Below are 25,134 nucleotides of genomic sequence, written 5' to 3' on the forward strand. Positions count from 1 at the left end.
ACCAGAACACCTTAGTGGCTCGAGCCGCCTCCGCACACACTAACTCTGAAATATGATCCCTTTTTACCTCAGCCTGAGCAGCCTCCATAACCTGCCTAGCCGCTCGCTCATCAGCTAACATAGAGATACGTCTACCAAACGATGTACGAAAAACCCGCTTCATTGCCTTCAATTTTCGCACAAAGATAACCATAAGAGACACAACCTTAGACCTTCTCCACACTGACCTGATAGTATCAATAAAACCCTCAGCCTCCGCCCAATGAGAAAAATAACGAAACGTAGAAGGCGGTCTACTCCCCGTCTCCCCTGTAGAAACCAAAAGAGGTTTATGATCAGAAATCCCCCACTGACCAACTCTAACCTTCGAATACGGAAAAGCTACCTTCCACGCCTCATTAGAAAAGCATCAATCCAACCGACACAAGATACCATTTCCCTGAAGTTTACTAGTCCAAGTAAACCAATTACTCGTCACACCCAACTCAACCAGATCTGTCTCCAATAACGCCTCATCAAACTCCTTCATCTCTCTCAAGCTAGGGAAACCACCAAAATCCTCCGAACTACTACGAATAGCATTAAAATCCCCCAAAACAACTCTAGGAAGCTGCCACGTGACACACACATCACTCAATTGAGACCACAAGTTCCTCCTCTCGCTTGCGAGATTAGAGGCATACACAACACCAATATGACCCTAGTACTAGATACAATATCCACTAAGGTTCCAGAAACAAACTGCTCCCCACTGACATCAATAGAGAAAATATACACTCTTCTGCCACATCATCAAGATCCTCCCAACTCTCCGAACACTATAACTACACATATAAATCCAAGCATCACCAAACTTACCCATCACCATATCAAAATTCTCGCGACGAACCCTCATCTCAAGCAAACAGCAGAAAGTAATAGAGGAGGAAGCTAGAAAGTTTGCCACCACCCTACAATTGACAAGGTCATTCAACCCCCTAACATTCCAGGAACACCAAATCATGAATCTTGCAAGAAATCACACCTACCACCTCCCACTGGGCCTTTACCCAAACTCCCGCACATCCCATCCATAACAGACAATAGATCAGAATCTGCCTACACTAGAGCTAAAGCCAACGAGTCTCCCCCCCTCATCACACAAAACATCAAATTGATTACGATCATCAACATGCTTTACAAACTCCGTAATTTCAGGGGACTCATAAACTACTCTACTCCTCGAGGGCGCCGAACCCGGTGACCCACTTCTACCCCTATGCCTCACACCTTCTCTATTACGCCTACGACGACAAACCATAATAAACTCGTCAGCACACCCCGTGCCTTTATTCCCATCCATTTGGTTAATTCCCCTCGCACCAATACCCAAATCCTACCCCTTCCTCACACTCTCAATTCCCCAATTCTCTCCCAAACACCCCTCATTAACTGCCATAATACACAACTCCTGACCTTATCCACACCCTGTTTCTCACACACAGCCTCAGCATGCCCAAAGGAACCACAACAAGAACACCTATGAGGTTTCCACTCATACACTACTGGAATAATAAACTCATGGCCCCACATTCTAACAGTGATTGAAGGGGGCATTAACGAATCACCATCCACCTGAACACAAACCCTCGCATACGATAACCACCGCCACTCTCTTGTTGCAACATCAAAAGAGATAGGTTTACCCACGACACTCGCTACCATTGCTAAACCCCTATCCATCCACAACTCCAGGGGAACACCCTCAAGTTTAATTCAGATAAGAACAAAATTAGAAACAAAGGATTCAGGAACAATACCTGGGGACCACTATTGTAATAAGATGGGCTTGCCACCCAAGTGCCATGGACCATTCTCCAACACCCAATCCCGTGACTCTACCTTCTTAAACTTAAAGATAATCAAACCATTATCCAACAAGGTAATAGTTGGCATCTCTAAACGTCCCCAAATTCTCTGAATAAGTCGGTAAATAACAGTATACGGAAGTTTGGCATCCACAAACTAACCAACCAAAGATTTCTCCCATAAACAAACACCCTCATCAATAAACTCCTCACAAGGTTCAATAATAACTTTATCATTTTCAACCAATGGGGGAATGAACTCTAAATTACCTCTCAATTTAGACTAAAAAAGGACGGCACACAAATTTTCCCCTTTCACATCGGACCCCGAACCATTAAAACCACACCCCTCCTCCTCCCGCACACGAAAACCCCATGTGTCCTCCGAATAACCCTCACTTCCACAAAGCACAGGCCAAGAAACCTCCTCACTGCCTGACTTCTGCCCCCTCGAGCCTTCCAACTCCGGCCCAGCACCACGCGACCCACCCACCGACGCCCCCACGTCTTTTGACCCTTTCCTCAGCTCCCTCTGCACCAGTCCACTCCCTTCACTCAGTCTCAACCCATTCTCAACAGACCCACTCACCCTAACTCACTCAAGGCCTAACCCAACCCCTTCACAACCTGGTTTTCAACCGAGCCCCCAACACCCTCTAGGCTCCCAAACACAACCTTTACTTCCTGGGCCCCCACTCCACACGAGCCCAAACCTTCCTGCCCAACAACTGACCCAATACCGAGCCTGTTCGATTTATCCCTCACAACCCGAATTTCTTCTGGTTCTAGGTCAGACGACAGAGGTTTCTTCAATCCAACACTCTTCATACCGGACCCTTCACCTTCCTGAGAACGACCGTCAGAAACCCAAAATCTTTTACCTTCGAAGAACGAGCACCCAATCCTAAATCAATCTCCAATCTAAGTAGACGAAAGGGTTGACGAGCAACTCGACCTCCATTCTTCTCCTTCAGTCTTAAAGGCGACCGCTTCCGCACCATCGTCACCCACTAAAACCTCAAAACTATCAATGTCTGAACCTAAGATCTAAAATCGGTTGCCAAAACTCATCCAACAACCACCGTAGACAAACAAACCCTTACCGTCACAGACTAAAATTTGTCTGCCAAAAAACCAGATAACCCAAAACCCACCTTCTGCCAACCCGACACTATCACACCTCACCGGCGGCTGAAACGAAACTAGTCATGAACGAAAACCAGTCATACCTCACCGTCGAAACCAAAACCAAACAAACACTAGAGAACCAGGCGCGAATGAAAACCAGATGGCAGAAAAATCCAAACAAACGAAACCAGTCGCAAACCCCAGAGAAGATGACCGGCAGAAACCCACCACCGCGAGGACGCTCGCATTGAAGAAGGCGGCGGCCGACGAGGTAAACCCTACAACGACAGAAACCCTAAGAAGAAGGACTGACAGTTTTTTTTTCTTTTTTTTTTTTAAAAAAAAAAAGAGTTTCGAAAATTATCATTGTAAAAATTATAAATTGGATCAGGCCGTGTAATTAAAGTCGCTCGGATCCAAAAAGTCCAATACAACTCAAGCCCATTATAGAGATTGTTGGAATTAGCACGCAATAAGCGGAAACAAACATAATCATTAAGTACCTTAATTCATCAATTTTAGCATTTATGAAAGTATGTTCAAGAACTAAAATTAGTGTTTGATGATATACCTTTGAAGACCTTCTTCTAACCACGAATTCAATTCTAATCTTCACTCCGAAAGGATGTAGACAACCACTTGATTTTTCCTACTATTCTGTTGGACCTTAGATTGAATTGTGGGATTTCAATAAGCTGAAAATTGAGGGAAATTTTAGGAAAAAGCTAGTTTTTGGTGTCTAGTATTGAAGAACTTTCTTCAATAGATTTTTGGCAAAAATTTAGAATGCATGCCTCTTCTCTCAGCTAAAAATCACTCAGTTTTTATCCAACGAGTTCATGCAACCATCTTGCATAAAAAGGTGACACCAACCCACTCAGTTTGAATAGAAAATGAGTGTTCAAAATTGGAAAAACCTACTTACAATAAAATTGATCTAAAAATCAAATTTATTTCAAAAATCAAAATTTCAATTTAATTTAGATTTCAAATGTTGAATTAAAACAAAAATGGTTTTAATTTTGAATTTTCATAAAATTCAATTTTCAATTTTAAATAAAATTAATTCAAATAATTAATTTTAAATAAGATTTATTTATTTAATTAAAATAATTTAATATCCAATATTAAATTGTTAAAACACCAATTCCATGATCATGAATCTCTATTCATGTAATTAGTATTTAAATCAAATTTAAATATTATCCAATTCTTCAATTTCGTTTAATTCGTCAATTAAACGTGTAATTATATCATATATAATTACCGATTCTCTCAATTCGAATTTGAACGTTTCAAATTTTCTCTCACACTATTCTAAGGTTTAATTATTGGGATTGGTGTCTTAATTCTCCCGGAGTCTCGTTGTTTTGTAAAGATACATATTGTTTAATGAATAAAATAAGTGTTATTTAATTATGACATTTACTCATATCCAATAAACAAAGCTCATTGGTTATCTTATGTGAACTTAAGCATGTATATGTGATATATAAGTGGATCATGCCGTAAGTGATAACCTAAATAGGTCTGTAGTATAAAGATCAAGGTGGGATACCTGATCATGGTGACACTATGAATAGACCCGCTTTGTAGAGGTTTGCAAGTATTGTAAACTACTACAGATGGTAGATCCTGGCCATTCACGTAGAGACATGCGAGGGGGGGTATCCTATACAAAGAATTTGTATGAGACATAGACCACAAGATGACTATACTCTGTATATAATGCTGTTGATACTAGAGGCTTGCATCTCACCTAAACGACCATAGGTGACACGACCTCAATCCTGAGTGTTTTGGGAACTCCTACCTTTGAGAGCAGTCATTTGATTACTATGGGTGAGAGTGGCCAGATTGCCGACTCAACATGCCTACCTTTTGGAGACTTATATGATCTGGGAGTTGGGAACTCAATCCACAAGATGAAATTCACTCCTTTCCCGAAGCAGGATAAGTAGAGAGATTGCTTCCTTAAGGGCTGATTCTGGGGCTTGAACATAGTGGCCACAACTTTTCTTTGGAAGAGAAGAACCAGTCATAATAGGACTATGACTTATGTTCATTAGAGAGATCAATGGTACTTAAGGAGTTAGATGTAACTACAGGGGCATAAAGGTTATTGGCCAAGCTGTACTTACGAGCGATCTGTGAGGAGTTGTCACACTTTTGATTGGTTGAGATGGACACATAATATATCTGTGGTAAGGAGAGTTCAGCTGTCGGTCTTTAGTGGAGTGCCTAGCAGTTAATGGATGGTGGATCCCATGACTAAAGAGTTTAGTCAGTTATTCACGTACCGTTAGAGCTTCGAGCTACAGGTCCATAAGGTCCCCTTGGTAGCTCAATGGATTCGATTGAGGATTAGTTCTTGGTGTTGATTTGAAGTGTTCAAATTGACAAGAGGTATTTTAATTATATATAATATAATCAGTATGATGTATGAGATACATCTAGTGGATGATTGATGTAATGAGATTTACATTAAGTACCATGGAATAGAAAAAGAACTATGGTTTATATGTTTCATGAGATGAAATATTAAAACTATAAGTTATAAATATAGTATGATAAGTTGGTTATCATTTATATTTATAATAATATTAATTATTGGATAATTAAATCTTTTTCTCTAATAACCAATTGAGTGAGAGGTTATTGGTGGTTCATGGTAACCGTGAGATAAAAGGAAAATTGTTTTCCTAATTTTAGTAAGTATTGAAAAGTCTTTTGACAAAATTGTTTTGAGTTTTTTCTCTCGCAAAAAGAAACTCACGGAGCTTGTTAAGTAAATATCAATTTACTAAGCGATAGCTTGAGCGAAGTAAACGATCGTGTAGTGTTTTGTAGGCGACGGACATTGAGCTAAACGATCGCTTAGCTTTTGCTAGACGATAGCTTAATTTTAGCTAAACAATTAGGTATCGACTTATGCGATAGGTTTTTGTCTTCTCCCACTTGCCCAATCTACAAGATTATTCATTCCTTCTTCGTCTGCCTCATTCCAAATCCAAATAGAGCCCACCCTCTGGATTCTCACACCGAGAATACAAGGTAACCTTCTTGGTGGTTTCATACTCAACTCGACACTGTCGAGGTTCTGTGGAGGCCGTTCGTGTTCTTGCTGTAGTGTTTGTGACCGAGGCGATTGTTAAGGACAAGTACGAAGTGTTCGTGCAGTGTTGCGATCATGTTGTTCGAGTGTTCAAGGTTGTTGGTTCGAGTGTTTATGAACAAGGAGCATGGAGACGAGTCGACAAACGTTTGTAGCATTCTCATTGTTTATTTGATTATTCATGTTGTAATTTCTGTATTGATTGCATAACTATTTGTTTGTTCTACGACTGTAATTGTAATGTTCATACATGATTAATTTGGAATGATCTATTTTCCGCTGCTCATGGAAATCTCGAATTTGATTTCCTTCACTAATCTGTTTGTGAGCTAGTAGGGGGGCCTAAGGACCTATAGATCATGGGTTCCAACGATCCGAGATTAACAGGCTAAATTCTTTAACCCAAATTAACCAACATTCGTTAACTATCGGGTCACTCTACTAAAGCACGGTAGTTGCACTGCCCTCGCTGTAGATATATTTATGTCCACTCAATATAACCATATCAGTAAGTTGACCATTCACAGGTTGTTTGTAATAAAAGTTTGGTCAAAAGTTATTTTACCCCTGAGATTACATCTTGTTCCTTAAATCCCACTATCATCTAATGAACAATTGGTTTGTGATCTAGTCACTAAATTAAGTACTTTTGGGCTAGTGAGAGGGTGGGACCCATTGTTCAAGACCTGGAGTCAATACTTAAGGGAACAACTTATCTACTATCTCTAAAAATGGGTAAGAGTGAATTCCATCTTGCAACCTATGTCCCCAGCTATCTACCCGATCTTACCCCTAAAATGGGAGGCTTATCGAGTCGACGTTGTTGAGCTAACCCTCACCCATGCAAATCTAAGGATAATCATAAATAAATAAAAGTTCATAGTTAGCTCAGAATTAGGGTCAAGTTACCTAGGTCGTCACTTTGAAACAAACAGTCTTAAACATCAAACAACGTTATAAAGTAAGTGTAACTAATTTCTTGGTCCGATTTTATACACTCTTTGTATATGATACTCCCACTCACATGTCACATGAACGAATTAAGATCACTTTGTTGGTAGCACTTTACAACAATTGTAACGTTTGCAAAGTGAACTGTATTCGATAGTGTCCCCAGAATAAGGTACCTAACCTAGTTTGTATACTATAGACCATTTTGGCTATTTACTCAAACTTGATCCACTCTTACGTCTCCGCGTAAAATTCGAGTATTCATGTAATAGTCATGGATCTTAGTTTATTGGATTTAGATTATTTCTAAACTGAAATGAGCAATTCCAAACATTCAATAACAACTTTATTGAATCAAACTTCAATGACATCTATATTGATTAACATAATAAGTTTATTGTTTACAAACTACGAGTTTTAGGAAATAAAACCTAACAAAAATTTGGGCTAAATAAGGTATTGGGCCAAACCCAAGAGCAACTAGGCCCAAACCCGTGTAAGGCCCATGAAAACTCTATAAATAGAGGAACTACCCCTTTCATCCTTTTTAATAAGAGATTGGAAGAACTGAAGATTAAAGTTTTGAAGACTGAAACTCTCAAGCTTTGAAGTTCTGAAAACCGAAGCTTGCAAGCTTTGAAATTTTGAAGACTAAAGCTCTGAAAATTGAAGCTCTCAAGTTCTAAAGAATTGAAGATGGAAGTTCTCAGGCTTTGAAGTCCAGAGACTGAAGCTCTCGTGCTAACAAGCTCACAAGCTTTAAAGACTAATGCTCTAAATCTCTAAAGCTCTAAAGATCCAAGAATGGGAAGAACTAAAAGCTGAAGCTCTAAAGGTTCAAATTCCAAAGCTTTGGAGATCCTTGAAGCTTTGAAGATTTAAGTAACACAATTCCCTTGAAGCTTTGAATATCAGAAAACATATTAAAACTCTAAAAACTAAAGCTCCAAAGATCAACTTTTGCTCTCATGGAGATCTAAAGATTAAATCTCAGAAGGTTTCCAGAAGATCAAAAGACTTTCTGAAGCACTTGAAGTCAATTAACAAGTCAAATACCAATCCAAGCATATCAACAAGCCGATCCAAGCAGATCAACAAGTCAAAGGTCGATTCGAACAAATTAACAAATTAGAGGCTAATCCAACTTGATCATCATGCTAGAGGACAATTCAACTTGATCAACAAGTCAGAGGTCGTTCTAAACTGATTAGCAAATCTAAATGCCAATCCTCCAAGAAGATCATAAAGCCTAAGACCACTCATCCAAGAAGATCATAAGCTTAAAGATTAAAGTATAATTTTCGAGAGAAAGCATAAGAAAGTAAAACATTAAAGATTATAATCATGTAAAGCAAATATATATTATTTATATTAAACATAAATATATTTTTCGAGAGAAAGCATCAAAAGGTCAAATAATCATAATATTGAAATTACATAAATACAAAGTTCAAATTCTATCTAAAAGGAATTAGATGATATATAATTAAATTTATCTTTATCTACTAACTTAAATTTTTGGATCTATTAATAATTTAAGAAAAGACGATGATTCTGTCTGACACTTTCAAATCTCTTCTATCAAACACTTCTCCGAATTCAAATATATCTCGAAACATTGTATAGTACCATTATATTTAAAAATGGTCAAATACAACACAAATCGATGGGAGAGAAAAAAAAAAAGAATTAAGAAATTATTAAAGGGAAAAAAACTTAAAATTTTCATTTACTTTTTAAAAACTTTATATATGTATTTTTAAAGTTAATTAAATTTGTTAGTCAGTACAAGTTGGGTTTATAAACTTTTAAATTTGCGGCAACATGAGCGTAGCTCAATTAACATCGTGCTTGTACTATCGACTTCAAAGTAAGAAGTTCAATTCCCCTACCCCACACTTTAATTACGATATCTTTACAAAAAAAAAAAAATTTAAATTTACGCACATTCAGTTTCTCAACTTAAAGTTTAAAGTCCTCGAATATATTTTTTTTAATATAAAATAGACGTTCAAGTTTATAAATCGAATTTGTAATTGAATTTTGGCTAAATTATAAATCTAATCTCTATATCTTCAAATTTGTGTCTATTAATTCAATGTACTTTCAAAGTATCTAATAAATTATTCAATTTTCAAGTTTATAAGTAGGTCATTGAATCTCAATAAATGGTCAAGATGTTAATGTGGCCACCTTATCTAAAAATTAATTTTCTACCAGTTTTCTTGACACCAAAATGTTGTAGGATTAGGTGGGTTGTCCCATAAGATAAGTTGAGGTGCGCGTAAGTTGATCCAGATACTCACGGATATATAAAAAAAACAAGTCACTAAACTTTAAAAATTTCTAATAATTTCTAAACTTGCAATTTTATGCCTATTAAAATCATAAACTTCAAGAAACGTCTATCATGTTCTTAAACTTTTAATTGTGCATCGAATAGATAATTGACATTTTTGACATACTTTTTTTAATAATTCATATACCTATTAGACATAAAATTTAATTTTATCTTTACTTTATCAATTTTCATAATATATATATGTGATAAGTTAATTTTAAAAAGTAAGTACATTGAAGATAAATGTTATATACAAAATAAAAAACTAAAGATGTATTAGACACTTTTAAACTTTAAAAATGAAATAGATATTGACCCAAAACTTAAAAAATTTAGAAATGTATTATAGAGTTCACGTGTTTAATCCATGGTGTTAAATAATATATAATTAAATTTATCTTCACCCATTAACTTAAGATTTTGGGTCAATCGAGTGATTTAATACATGGTGATCATATACCTAAAATTTGATACCGTACGAATTTATTTGATACCAAAATATTATAAGATCAGAGTAATGGTTGTATGAGATTAGTGGATTTATATTTTAACCCTCAATTCTGTTTTTAATAATTTCCTAGTGAATTAATCGCGGAACATTTCCCCGCCGCGAACTATCCATTCGGAATGAAACACATGCTTGACGCTTCCGTTATTCTCATAATTTTTTTTTAAAAGAATTTTTTTAATCGTTTTTTCCTTTTGAAAGCCACCATTCAAAGGCTCATAGAAGGTAGGGGGAAAATTTTTGACACCCCACCGAAATTCCAAGAGCAAAATCCGCAAAATTTTTCTCTGTAAGAACAATCTACCAACGCACACACACAGGAACAAAGCTAGCAGAGGAGATCTGCCAGATTGCTGTTCATTCCCCACCTTCACCCCCCCCCACAGATCTCCTCGTGTCCGATCCGATCGGAATCCGCCTCTTTTATATCTTGGGATTTTTTCTAACAATATTTTCCCCTACCTCAATTCCCAATTCTTCCTTTTTTTGGATTCCCCATCAATTTCCCTACAGTTTTCATCAATTTCGGTTTCCTTGTCTGCTAATTTAGTCTCCCACTGTTTGGTTTAGATTCATTGTATTTGCCCCGAGGGTGATTGGTTTGGTTTGGTTTGTGGGGTTGTGTTTTTATACCCGGAAATGGTGTCACCATGAGGATTTTGGGTTTGTTTGTGTTTGTTTTCTTGAGCTGGGGGTTGTTATTTTGATGGCTTCGGCTCAGGTTTTGCCCAATTCGATGGCCTCGACTCGGAAATTAGAGCATTTGGAAGCAGGGAAGCGTCGGGTACGGATTTTCCTTCTCTTTTTATTGTTTCTTTCTTGCTTTCATCTGAATGTAATTCAAATCTTCAGTTTGGGTTGGATGTTTTCTGGGCATGATGTCTTTCTTCGTTTTTATTTAAAAGTGTCGGTTATTAATGGTGAGACTCTTTATGCAATAGGATGGTTGAGTGGGGATTAATTGACAACGATCGAACTGCTTGAGGAATCTTTGATTTCAATTTTCACATTTAAGGAACTAATATCTGTTATTTGCCTTAGAAAGTGTTTGGTTTCAGTTTTTGACATTTACCGAATCCTATACTCAATGCTTTGGATTGCTGATTTTATGGAGGTTGATGAGCTAACTTATGACAAGCCATTGCTTTAAGGATGGCAGTAGTTTGTCGAACCATATATATTGTTTATAACTTTGGACTTGAGCTTTGAACGAAAGATTGAACATTGGACTTATCGAGCTATGCACAGAGATTATCACGGCCAGCCAGCAGGGTGAGGTTTCTTGAGTGGAAGGGGAGAAATGTAATTATCTATGTTTTCCCGTTATATGTATCTGTCTATAACTTGTTTGCTCAATGCGTGTACTTTTTTCCAAATGTTTTAGGCTGTGGGGTTGATACGAATTGGACCTATGATGGGGAATTGACCCACATTCTGGTGTAGTTTGATAGCTTTAATACATTCCAGAGCATTTTTATCTACACGTTTTGTTTAGGAACAATGATAGGCTGTTCACCAAGTGGAATGAAAAGAACTGCATCCCAAAGCGGGTAGAATGGTCTCTAACTAAAGGGGAGAGTATGGGAAAGAACTCCAATTAGTAAAGTTGTGAAGTCGTGCAGATTCAAAGGTTTAGTCAGAGTACTTTCGAACTTTGATATGGTTTTGATGAGCCTTGTACTTGGACACTTGGTTACATGTGCCCAGTACTTTTATAGTAAACTTCCTGATGCTTATTGCTCATACTTTAGATGCATTTAGATAGTTTGAGTTATTTTTTTAACGATGTTCATTTTCTCTCACTAAATTGGTCGTTCCTTTGTGTCTGCACAAGGCTTTGTCATCAAAATAAACATCATTGGTTATTGGATTTCTTCCTCGCGTCATTTTCTTAATCACTTCATTGATTCCTTCTGTATGTGAAAATTTGATTACTTCCTACTTCTTGCAGTTAGAGGAGTTCAGAAAGAAAAAAGCAGCAGAGCGAGTTAAGAAGGCTGCACCACTAAGCCAAAATCACATTTCAGATGCTGGCTCCCAGGAGAAGAAGCCTTTAGAATCTGAACATGCCCAACGGATTACAGATTCTGATGGAGCTACAACAACGAATGGAGCAGGCAGATCTGGTATTGAATCATCTTCTGCTCTGATCAAAGATGACAGACCCTCAGATAACTTTTCTCGGAACATTGATCAAAATGCCTTGAATGAAAAACATGCTAGCTATCCTTTTTCAAGAAATGGTGATGAAGTCTTTTCTGCTGACCGAGTGAAGCAACCATCAAACGGTCAAGAAATTAAGACATTCAATGGTTCAAGGCCCTCTGGAACCACAGATGTTAATAGTAGAAATGAGATATTAGATATACATAAAGACTCTGAAGTAATCAATGGACCCCAGGCTAGAATTTCGTTTCAGAGTGCATTTGGCATTAACCCTCAAGCAAGTGAAGGGACCGATAGCATTATTAGTCAATCTGCTCACCATGGGGTGGATGGACTACTCTTTAGGAGAGAGAGTCAAGAGAATTCTATACTTAAGAGCTCTGGTTCTTTGCATAAGACTTCTGCAAATATTTCTCCACAGAATACTGTTGGCAATTTACAAGATACCGATTCCAGTAGTAACAATATTTTGGATAGTGGATATTCTTTCCAGTCATCTTATGATGGTAATATTTTCTGGATCTCGGTTTCCATATATCTTCTCATGTATGATTTCTTTTCTATTCTTTTTCCCGTTCTGTCTATAGAGGATTGATGCTAACAGACTGTTTTGTATTTTCTGTAGGCTTCTTTAATAGTACAACTAGAAAAGGATATAGTTCCCATGAAGCTAGGGAAAATGTGCACAGAAATTTTGAATTCATCGACAATCAGACGTCTGATCTCGAACAGCGAAAGCCCATTGATGTGACTGATTTTACTAGAATCAAGCCTGCATTTGTGCAGTCATCTGAATCTGCTGGCTTGAATGCTGATATTAGAACCCCCTCCAACTATGAACCACCATATACTGCATCGTCTGAAAATAGTTTTAGGAGATCTCGCCCATCATTTCTTGATTCTCTTACTGCACCTAAGGCTCCTTCAGGGAGTTTTCTTGGACATGCTGAACGTGATAAGGAACCTAGAATATCTGATGAGTTTAAAGTTGAAAAAGATGCTTCAGTACCCTTTTCCTTTCAGAACCCTATAAAATCCGATGGGCTCAGAACAGACGAACGTGATGGCTCAGAGTCATTAACTTTGCAGAAGCCATTAATGAATGCGAAAACAGTGGGAACATCCTCAGACTTTACTTCTCAAAACACTCCAGTGCTGTATAGCAATTCATTTCCTCCTCCAGTTTTTTCTGTTAAGGGGGTGGACCAGCCAATTACAGGAATTGAGGATAATACTATGGAGAGGAAACATGAGCTTTATTCATCCAAGCAAAATGAAGATTTTGCCGCTCTGGAGCAGGTACTTCTGTATTTGGTTGTGGTCTTTGAATCTGGAATTGGTCTATCCAATATGTAAAGTTAACATAATAACCTATATGCCAGGAAAGATTATGTAGTGTTCGTTTCAAAGTTTTATTTGAGTCAGTTCATCAAAAACTAAAATGATAATTTAGTGTGTTCCTTTAATTCAATTGGAATGGAAATCGGTTGAGTCGGACCCTATCTACAGCTTTTCCATCTAGAAAAGTTAATGAGTTGAGAAAATTATGCAGTTATACTTTACATTTAATCTACTATACTTCTCGGAGTGCTAAGGTTTTTTCCAGTTGTTTTCTTGTTTAGAATCAATTATTTTTATGCTTATGTAAACTGGAGTAGTCTCTCTCTCAAATCATTATTATTATAACAAACAATTTCATTGATGATGTGAAATTACCAAGAAGAGGTGAAACTCTTGATAATTTATAGTTTGAGTTGTTGCATATCTTCACCTAAGGAGAAAACAATCTCATTTCCTATACTCCATCACTAATTGCATGTCATCCTAAGATGAGTCATCTTGCATGTCTAGTCATATTGCTGTCCTGCTGGTAGTTTGATTGATTTTGAAAATTACGTTCTAAGAGATTCTTTGTTGTTGAGTCCTTCAATCGATTTCCTATTGTATATAGCATGACTTATATTGTTCAGCCTTATCCTAATACATAAAAGGAAAAAGGGATTAAATAGGACTTTCCAGAAGCTTATTGAAGAGTTCTTACTTTAAAAATATTGCATAACAGATGGCCGAAGGGGAAATATTATTATTGCAATTTATTTGACTCCATGATCTATATAGATTGAAGATATTGGTAAAGTGTTGATGTTGTTTGAATAAATGAGGAACTGCATAACTTTTTGTGCTTCTTGGGAAATGTTTTTGCCATCTAATTTTTATCATTATCACATTTAGAATATGACATATTGACAATGCGAGCTTCCATTGCATTTTCCTTTCCTCGGGAAGGTTATATACCATTGATATTTTTTGTGGTCTCTAATTTTCTTCTTTTACAGCATATTGAAGATTTGACACAAGAGAAATTCTCGTTACAGAGAGCTCTGGAGGCTTCAAGGACTTTAGCAGAGTCCTTAGCTGCTGAAAATTCATCTCTTACTGATAGTTATAATAAACAGGTTGTTTATGGATTCTGCGTGTATTATATAATGCCATCACCTTTTTGATGATTAAGCATTTTTTGTTCATGGTGTACTGTTCTGTATTTTCGTGGTCTTGAGACCTGACAAAGTAATAATCTATGGCTTTTATCACTAAGACATTTATAGTTTCATTAAACGTGACTGTTTTTGCTAACGTGTGTTCTCTGTATGCAACTTTTTTTTTTTTTTTTTTAAAAAATATTTTTAAATTTTAAATTTTAAATTCATCCTTCCAAATGACGTGACTTCACTCTTATCCAAAAAAGAATGATGTGACTTCACAAACAATGATGTAGTAAATACTAAGAAACAGCCACCCTCTCATTTGAGATTCACAGTCATGTTACAAATTATAGAGTTCGATTCCAAATTTGAACCTTTTATTTTAATGATCAGACATTATTTCTTGAAAGTTGAAGAATCTGACGTCTTTTGGGCTGCGTGGATATAGAAGATGATGTAATTTGTGTTTCTAGGTGCCCCTTTTAATATACACATACATTTTTATATATAATTTTCTGAGTGAGACCAATAAGGTGTTTTTGTTCCCCTTTCGCCTTTCATTTGTTCGATGAAATGTAAGTGGAAAGTGGGAACCCTTTAAACATCTTCATTTTTGTTGCTGACTTAGTCTATGAAATGATTAAATGTAAGATCAATTCCTGTTACCCATATGGCTCTGGATTGAACTCTGTGTTTCTGTTTTTTTTTTTTGGGTAATTTTTCAGAGAAGCGTTGTCAACCAACTGAAATCAGATATGGAGATGTTACAGGAGGAAATGAAGACACAGATGGTTAGACTTTTTCTTATGTTTCTGTAAATTTCTTCCCTTTTCTAAGGTATTCACCAAAGGTAGCCTCCGCAATGGATGTTATTTTGATTTCTTTCTCGGTTTCTTTGTTTGTCTGGTTTTCATTTTTTATGGACAATGATGTGCGTGCCTGTGAGAAGTTTGTTTTAAGAATGAGTTATGCATGCTACAAGAGTATGGGCAGGTATTCGGTCTGAAAGCTGTATATAGTCTTTAATTAATGGTATCAATCTAGTTCTATCTTCTTAATTGACTTGATCATGTTTGATATTCTAGATTTAAGTCATGTATACGTATTGGGATTGAAATAATTTCTATTAATTGTGTCCTGTTAAAATTGAGGAACTGTTACAGTGTTCTATTTTATATATGTTGCTGAAATGTATATGTCACTCCTTCGATTCCCTGTTATTGTGGTGATATTTATATGTGACTCCTTCGAGTCCCCAGGTTGAACTGGAGTCTATCAAACTTGAGTATGCAAATGCACAACTAGAGTGTAATGCAGCCGATGAACGTGCCAAGCTGATAGCTTCTGAAGTAATTGGTCTTGAAGAGAAGGTAATAAATTGTAGTTTTCCGAAGGCCTTCAATTCAGTACGGTGTTTTTCTAGCTGTTCTTTCAGACTTTGTTCTGTAGCTAGGGTGGTAGGTTCTGGCTTTCCTCTGTAGTTTTGATCTTGACGATTATAGGTTGTTCGGAGAAAGTTGTTTCATATTTCTCTTTCTTTCTTTTCTTTTTCTTCATATTGAAATAAAATGATTATCTTGTAAAAAATGTAGATGCTTAGTTTCTATTTCCCAATGCAAAAATTAGTGTTGTTGAAGCACAACCAGGCACTCACCCAAGGCATGAGGCAAGTTGATGGGAGGCCATACCACCTTGCAAATACCCAGGTGGATCACCTAAAATGAGGCACGCCCCCTTTGCAACTTTCAGTCGCCTTGAACATATGTTCAAGGCGACATAGGTGCTTGCCTTCCTTCTTCTTTGGTCATTTTTTCAGTTTTCTGTTTTTCTTCAAATTTAGGAAGAAAAAATGAAGAAAAAGCATAGGAAAGGTAGTAGAAAAAAGTGGAATAAGTGATTTTTTTGTTTAGCCATCCATCGGGTGCTTATCAAAAAAGAAGTAAAGGAAGAAGAAGAGGGGTTGGAAACTAGAAGGGAAGAACAACTGAAATGTAACAAAAATATATATTTTTTTCAAAGTCAATAACATCTTTTTTGAATAAGATAAGAACTTCTCATTCATGAATGAAAAGGAACAAAACCCTTCAAAGAATACAAATCTGAAGGCAAGGGAGTGAAAAAACAACGAGAAGAAAAGGAAAACATAGAGAAAATAGAAATCCGTAGAGGGATTATCATCCCAATCAAAACAAGAATTGAAGACTTAAAATAACAGAGGAGCTTTAGATTAGATAACTCCAATCTTGAACACTTCCAGCCGGACGCCTCCTCTGGCGACTCCAACGGAAACTTTTAGGATCTTGCATTCGAACTCTGAACAAGTAGCACGGCTTTGTATTTCTCGAGAATTTTGGCATACACATCTGCAATCTCCTTCTTGTATTCATTTGTAGCTAGCTTCCTTCTAGAATGAGCTTCCAAACAAAGAGCCATTTCTTTGTGAAGCTTTTCCCATTCCGGATTTATTTGATCAGTCCAGTCCTTGACATTTTCAACAAGGACTACATATGGTTCTATTCTGGAAAAGTTTCCAGGAACCCCGTTGGAAAACTTTGAAGGTGGAAATTGGGAATTCATGTGAACCTAAAGAAAAATTTCTCCTCTAAACTCCTTCAAGAGGATAACAAACTGGTAGAAAAGACCTCAAGAACACTCCACATCTGAACTAATAAATGAAGCTCTGATGTGCCAAAATGATTGCATCGTTGAAAAAGAAAGCTTCCTCGGTCATTTAGGCGAATTAAAAAGGCCCTCGAAAACCGATGACCATTTAAAGCCTTATCATCTAATGAAGACTTCTTTGTAAAGACTTCCAAGTTGATAATGATACTAATAATTTGGAGGCTATGGAGGAATGCTTGTCCAGTTAGATTGGAATGTATATCACGATTCACGACCTTATTTGAATGAAATTTGTGTCCTTGAGTTTTAAGATCTGAATGTTTATCAAATTAAGTTGTAACATAGGGGGCGTTTAGGTAAAGAGTTTCATCAAAATATGATAACCACTTCTTGCTACAATAAAAACTATTTCAAAACCTCTAATTAGCTACAGTCAATACTATTTCAAAACCCCAATTTGCTACAATATTTACTATTTACTACAATTTTTACTATTTTACATTCATCATTTTTCTATTATTTGCTACATGTTTACTATTTCCTTCTCAAACTAAAATGGTTTACACCTCAAATACATACTATTATAACCCAAACTAAAATAATTCACACTCCAAACACAAACTATCATAATCCAACTATAATAACCTAGGACTATAATAACTAACTCATTGTCCCAAACGCCTCCATAATTGTTGTGATTTGTGTCTTTTTGGTTGTATGACATTAGCCTTCTTCATGGTTTATCGTTCCAATATTGCATCATAGACATATTTTGTACGTTGGTAACAATTTTGACGTTGATAAAAGCAAAATTGCTTCTATATTTGATCTTCACTTTACTGAATATTTGGAATTAATTGAGGAATTTAACATATTATTGTTGTGTTCTCTTCTGTTGGAAAAGATGACATCCCTCCTTCGTGGGGATTGGAGTTGGTGTCCTACTTTCATATTGTTTGGACGATTTATTGTGTCTAAAATATTCTTCTTATTTGTTTATATAGGCCTTAAGACTAAGGTCTAATGAGTTAAAGCTGGAGAGGCAATTGGAGAACTTAGAAGCTGAAATCTCTTCATACAAGTATGTCATCTAATATTAACAAACAACCTCTGGTTCTTAAACTGATCATTGCTATTAATCCCTCATCTCTTTGGGCATTTCTTAGTTTGGTAAAGTTACATGATGAATGGCTGGCTATTCATGGAAATCAAGTGTTTTGAAATGATTGGGCCAAGCCTTGCATCTGTTTAAAATGTTTTGTTATGCCTTTTCTATTTTGGGACGAAAATAGAAAAAGTTGTTTTTTTACAAACTGAAATTTAAATTATAATTTTTATTGGACCCTGCAGGAAGAAAATGTCTAGCATGGAGAAAGAACGTCATGATTTTCAATCAACTATTGATGCTCTTCAGGAAGGTAAGCGTAGTTGATATTGAATTTAAATTAGTCAGATAATATGAATTTCCCCCATCCTTTTACGTCGGTAGTCAAAGGTAATGGTCATTATCAGACTTGTGTTTTTATTTATGGTATTGTATCCTTCTTTTTTTATTTTTTATTTTTTTGGATAAGATGCCATTTCATCGATTGAATGAAATATCCAAAGATATCAAAGGTACAAAAGACCCATTTCATAGGGTATACAAAAGATGTTTCCAGTTTGTAATAAGAAAGGAAAAGCTGTGGCTTTTAATAGCTGGTATATCTTTGCACAAAAAAAAGCAGTATATGATAGTATCCATAATATCCTTTGTCGATCTGGATTTTTTCTGGAAGATTCTTGCATTTCTTTCATCCCAAATCTTCCACAAAACAACACAGATAAGGCATAACCATAATTGATCTTTAGAGTCTTTGAAGTGTGGGTGACTAATCAGTAAACGCAGCCAACTCTGTGTATCAAAAGGGAGTACAACCGACCAGTTAAAGGCATCAAATATCTCGTACCAAAGCCCTCTAGAGAAAGTGCAGTCAAAGAAAACATGCTGGACAGATTCATTGTTGTTTTGGCAAAGGCAACACCAAGAGGGAGAGAGGTCGATCCAAGGAAAGTGCTTCTGTAATCTATCCATGGTATTAAGACAAGAGCTAGTGATTTCCCATAGGGGCAATTTCACTCCTTTTCGGCAAGGGCATCTCCAAATTTTCTTGAAAAAATCATCTGAGTGAGAGCCTGCTAGTGGTGAGGAGAGTGTATAACGATTCAGTGGAAAATCGTCTTGACTTGAGCTTTCATATCCATGGATCACCTCTGTCAGTAAGGGTCAAGCTTTCATATCCATTCTTCAATTTCATCATCCTTTTAAGTGTCTTCTCAAATAAGCCCAAATGCAATGTTGAGTATTCCAAATCTCCGCCACAGATGCATTTTTTGTGCCAGTCAACTGATATAGCTTAGGAAAAATTTGTTTCTGTGGGTGTTCTCCAAACCATGAATCATGCCATGCCAGAAATCCATAGATGAACCGTTACCTATGTTATAGCGGATATTCCCTTAGATAAGGTCCTTTTGCTGCAGAATAAATTTCCAGGGGCATCTAGAAGAGAGGGTCTGTAATCGGTTGCCCTTATATCATAATGTTGAGAACCATACTTTGCCTTGATCAAGGTATGCCAGAGAGCCGTTTTTTCAAGGTGAAAACGCCAAATCCATTTGGCAAGGAGGCTTTGTTATGTTGGTTGAGCCATTTTCAAGAGGTTTCTTTATGCATTCCCATCTCATCAAATGGGATAGTTTGCTATCTTTGTGACCAGACCATAAAAAATTCCTGAAAAAGCATTCAATTCCATCAATGATTTTTGTTGGGGCACGAAATAGGGACAAATAGTAAATAGGCTGGTTGGATAGTGTGGCATTTATCAAAGTTAATCAACCACCTTTGGAGAGAAAGTTGTGCTGCCAAGAGTGAAGCCTTTTGTCAATTTTGTCCACGATTGGTTGCCAGAAGGATGGAGTGTTGGCCTGCCATATAGGGAAGACCCAAGTATGTGGTTGGCCAAGGATGGAGTGTTGGGCCTGCCATTTAGGGTATCGTATTTTAGCTATGAGAATTGCGAAGTAGGGTTCCTTGTAGATTTCAAGTCAATGACTGAACATTAAAATTAGGGAAGTATCCCCTTCTAGCCTGTATTGCAGCCTATATTGTAGGTGCTTGGGGTTCTCCCTTGATTTCATTTATCAATGAAATGTTTCTTTTACAAAAGAAAACATGTAGTTTGTATTGTAGATTATGAATAAGTGAAAAACCATTGCTACATGGTTGATATGTTATAGGCTTACAGACAAAGCAGGTCTTATTTGAGGATTGCTGTAAAAAATAATATTTTTAATTTTAACAGACTCATTTGAATGCTTTACTATTTTTCTATTTGTCTGCTTGTAGATCTCTAATTTACCTTGACTGCATGGCCCAATGAATTTAAGAAAGAAGTGCATAATATTGCTAGAAATTTGATGATTGCTTTGCTGTATGTATTTGGGTTATTGGTTTATCGGGGATGGTAGATTGTCGTGAGGATAGTAATCCTAGGATTCTCAAATATATAATACTTGAGTATCACACTCCCACGTGCATCCTAGATTTTTGGAAATGTGCAGTCCTGGACAGACCTGTAGGAGTCGCAATTTCCAATACACTTTCTTGACCATGCATTTAATTTGACAATGCCCTTTGACCTGTGATAGTTTTATAAATTAAAATTAGTTTCCCTCGTGAGTCTAGTGCTGAAGAAAAGGTGGTTCTGTAAGAATGTTATTTAGATGTTTTGTTGAATTGCAATTAGATATACAGTGCTCAGTACTCTCAATCCGTGGAACTTTTCTGCATGGATGAGGTTATTGAACTTGCTACAATTCCTCCCTTCCCCAGTAGTACTACTTTATTTTTATGAATCAAATGTAATGGTTCTTGAAAATAATTCCCTGTTTATTAATTATTACTATTTTTTTTTTTGTAATTTTTAGAAATGGAGGAGTAAATCAGCCGTTGTTTTTGTTTGCCATTTCTAGATTATATTTTAGCAATTTTCCTCCCATCTTGAACTCTCTGAATTGACGATATCGTATGTCGGGACACTTCTTTGACACCCTTTTGGCATCCAAATCTTAAATAACTTCATGTTTTTTTTTGGATAAGACTTAAATAACTTCTTGGTTATCTATCATTTCATCCATTTCTTTTTAACAGAGAAGAAGCTGTTGCAGTCTAAGTTACGCAAAGCTTCTGCCAGTGGAAAGTCTATTGATATTAGCAATCCTTCTAACAGAAAAGACATGGCTACATCTACGGAAGATTTAGGTGAAGAGCGCCCTCTTTTCATATCTTTTGCATTAGTTTAGTTCACCCATTTTTTTCTCTCAAGATAAGATTATGCGTATGTGTAATTTCCCGTTCACCTTTGTATACATTGTTGAATTCATGCGGTAAATACAGATACTTCTCCTAGTACTTCTAACCATGAAGTAAAAGATGGAGAATCTCTTACTGAAAATGATACCTCTGGCACTCCCATGCTGCTTGAAAATGCCACTACTGAAGTTTCATCCGTCATTATCCCTCCCGATCACATGAGGATGATTCACAACATCAATGCTCTAATAGCAGAGGTACCCATCCATAATTTAATATACATAAGCTATTTTTAAATAAGAAAAGACAATATTGATTGTCTAGTTTCCAGATTTAATAATTCACTATAGAAGTTGTAATACTTATCCTGGGGGTTTCCATCATCTTTTTATTGTTTTGGTCTGGTTCTCGGTTGTTATTTGTTTAGGTTTCAATTAAGATGTAGTCAATAAAGAAAGTAGTTTGATATATATGTATACATACATCCATACTTTTATTTATAGAAAACAATAACAATTCATTGATAATATAAAATGGAATACAAAAGATGTTCCTAACAAATAATAATTACAAAGAACACCTCCATTGATTAGCGAGGGTAGTTAAACTATAATTACAAAAAGGAGAATACAATTTGCTCCAAGTAATAACTAAATGAGAAGTAGATTCAGTAAAATAACTGATATCACGATTCGTATCCAACATGATGATACAAGCATTATACTCTAACCAAATATTCCAAAAGATATCATGAACAAGAAAAAGTTAAAAGTAGTTTGATATTTTCACAAAAAATATCTTTTGGCCAATCAAGCATCCTCACCAATGGGGTGACATATGCACAGTCATTCTAAGTCCACACGTATTGGAAGTAGTCTGTATAAAATCGATAGAACCTAAAATGGTTGAAATACTAGATAGATAAACTCTCGAAATTACTGTATCAACTGCTCCAGAATGGCTGGTTATACTACTCAAGGGTGGATAGACTGTCCACCCAGTGCCGCTACCCACTTCAACTAAGGCTGAGCTTAATAGGAGCAAGAGACTTGTTAGCCTCTTTGTCCTCATGGGAAATGTCATATCCCTCATTTTCTTATCTCTTCGCTTAATGATGTGATGATTTGTTTCCTATCAAAAGAAGAAAGGGAAAAAGAGAAAAAAGAAAAACGAACAAGTTATTGGGCAAATATCAATATATACCCTTGAACTTTGGAGGTTGTATCAATTTAAACCCTAAACTTTGGAATTGTATCAATTTAAACTCCAAACTAATAATTGTATTAATTTAAACCTTGAACTTTCATGAGTATATCAATTTAAACCCTAAACTTCCATAAGTGTATCCAAATAAAACATGAGTGTTTAAATTGATACATTTGTGAAACTTCAAGGTATAAATTGAAACACTTATAAAAGTTCAGGGTTTAAATTGATACAATTATTAGTTTGTGATTTAAATTGATACAATTATTTGTTTAGGGTTTAAATTGATATAACCCCGATTGTTCAGGGGTGTAAATTGATATTTTCCCCAAGTTATTTAATATATCCAATATTATTGACCTGTGATGTTGGGTTTTATTGATTTGCAGTTAGCTGTAGAGAAAGAAGAGTTAACACAAGCTTTGGCATCTGAGTTGGCTAGCAGTTCTAGGTTGAAGGTAACTTTTTTGTCCAATCTGAATATTGTACACACTATCAGTTCTTTCATTTGTTACATAATGAACCAACTTTTCATTTTAGATCCCCATTTGTGTTGAACTTGGATTCTAATCTGTAGTGTTGCTATATACATGCTCACCTCGAGTGGTGTTGCCCTACCTATAAAAATATATTTGGATGGAGATTTAAGCTTATATAGCTGACTCGTTAGTAGAATATTTCCACTTTTAGAGTGCTCATTTTTGATCCTCCAAATAAATTAACCCGAGTCTCTTATGTTTATACATCTGTTTATTTCTTTATGAAGGAGTTGAACAAAGAGTTGTCTAGGAAACTAGAAGCACAAACTCAAAGATTAGAGCTTTTGACTGCTCAAAGTATGGCCGGTGAGATTGTTCCTATGAGGCTACCTGATTCTCGCACAGCACATGAAGATATTGTACTTGCAGATGAGGGCGATGAGGTATGATAGTCTGTGTCCTATGCGCACTTGCACGTGTTTAAAGCATGGTTTGATCATTTACCTTTTATTTTGCAACTGAATATGAAATTAGTTCAGTTAAGCATATAAACATTTCTCATTCTTAGGTGGTGGAAAGAGTCTTGGGATGGATTATGAAGCTCTTTCCTGGTGGTCCATCGCGCCGAAGGACCAGCAAGCTTCTTTAAGATGTGGGGTGGTCTGATTGACAGTGGACAGCCAATACTTGAAGCTTCCATTGTTCTTTTCTTCAAGTTGCTACTTGCTAGGTAATACATTGGAGATCATAAGTTGTACATTTCGAGTCAGAATGCGTGGTTCATTATTCTTTTTTAATATCAAAGAAGCAGGCTAACCTTGACCTTTCGAGGCCTTTGATAGCCTTAGGGAATCCAAATTGTTATTTCTTCAAGGAAGATGTGAAAAAAGGAAAAGAAAGTGAAAGCATCTGCTTCCTACATTTGTTTCACCTTTGCCTTCACTTCACAAATTTTGGTGGGAGTGTTACTTGATACTTAGACAGGAAAGGAAGTAATTACTATTAACAGGCTTTCAGTTGTATTTTTGGGCTGTTTGTTCTGCACTTCATTACTCTACTATGTAACCATCATGAGAACCTTGAAGGGATTGAGTTGAGCCCAATGATGAAATTGTCACATTATTTTCAATAATCTTCAGCTTCATTATCTTAGGTTTGGTATGGGTTTTTATTGGGTAGCAGATATATTCTCCATATTTAAAAATACAAAAAAGATATATAATATCACTGTAAGTATTATACAATGACAATAGATTATTATAGAGTATTAATAATTTTAAGCAATATGGCTATTGGCTTGGTATAGACATCTTTAACATGGTGCTTTAGATGATTTCAACAAATTAGTATTAAATGTTTCTTGAGGATCAAATGTATATTATTTTGGTTGATTAGACAATTATAAATATGATTATTCTTTTGTTTGGTTGGATAACAAATAATATTATCCCCCTTTTCCATCCCTACAAACAGAAGTAATGTGTAAATTCTTGTCTCCTTCAATTTAATCCATTATTATGATTCAGGTCATTCCAAGTCTAATAAACACCTTGGTGATTTTTGGGGGAAAAAAAGAAGTAACTTGATCCACACGTTCAATTCAAATAGTGATTATGTGAACCAAATTGTCTTCAACTCTGAATTCCTTCATGCTAAAGAAAAGAATATTTATATGCAAACACACACCAAACGTGAAACATGATACTTTATTTGATGAACTCGATCTCTCTTAGCTTTTCCCTTTTTTTTGGGCTTTACTCTCACTATAAATGTTATTGTGTTTTCTCTAATCTTCTTGATGAACTCCAAGGCTCAATAAATTGAAAAACCAACAAATTATTAAAAAGAACAAAAAACAGTCATGAAAAACTTCAACAATGAAAGATAACGTCATATGGTTTTTAGCTTTGGAGGTGGTACATGAAGAACAAGAAGTG

At 36.0% G+C, this 25,134-nt stretch overlaps 1 protein-coding gene across 3 annotated transcripts; it reads left to right on the top strand.

The window, feature by feature from the left end:
• Positions 1–9,893: 9,893 nt before the first annotated feature.
• On the top strand, positions 9,894–24,329 carry BLI (protein BLISTER). 3 transcript variants are annotated; one of them, XM_039050938.2, is made up of 14 exons: positions 10,055–10,674; positions 11,139–11,192; positions 11,842–12,562; positions 12,682–13,355; positions 14,393–14,512; positions 15,265–15,330; positions 15,799–15,909; positions 18,166–18,242; positions 18,512–18,579; positions 21,351–21,461; positions 21,597–21,769; positions 23,108–23,176; positions 23,485–23,640; positions 23,766–24,329. In XM_039050938.2, the coding sequence occupies exons 1-14, from the start codon at positions 10,597–10,599 to the stop codon at positions 23,844–23,846; spliced, it is 2,559 nt and encodes an 852-aa protein (XP_038906866.1). In that variant the 5' UTR covers positions 10,055–10,596; the 3' UTR covers positions 23,847–24,329. The 3 variants fall into 3 exon arrangements, with proteins under 3 accessions (XP_038906868.1, XP_038906866.1, XP_038906867.1); XM_039050939.2 differs by having other exon boundaries at positions 11,139–11,162; XM_039050940.2 differs by lacking the exon at positions 11,139–11,192 and having other exon boundaries at positions 9,894–10,674.
• Positions 24,330–25,134: the final 805 nt, after the last annotated feature.

The sequence above is a fragment of the Benincasa hispida genome, chromosome 12 (assembly GCF_027475165.1).
Source record: "Benincasa hispida cultivar pf3 chromosome 12, pf3_genome.v1.1, whole genome shotgun sequence".
Taxonomy (NCBI): domain Eukaryota; kingdom Viridiplantae; phylum Streptophyta; class Magnoliopsida; order Cucurbitales; family Cucurbitaceae; genus Benincasa; species Benincasa hispida.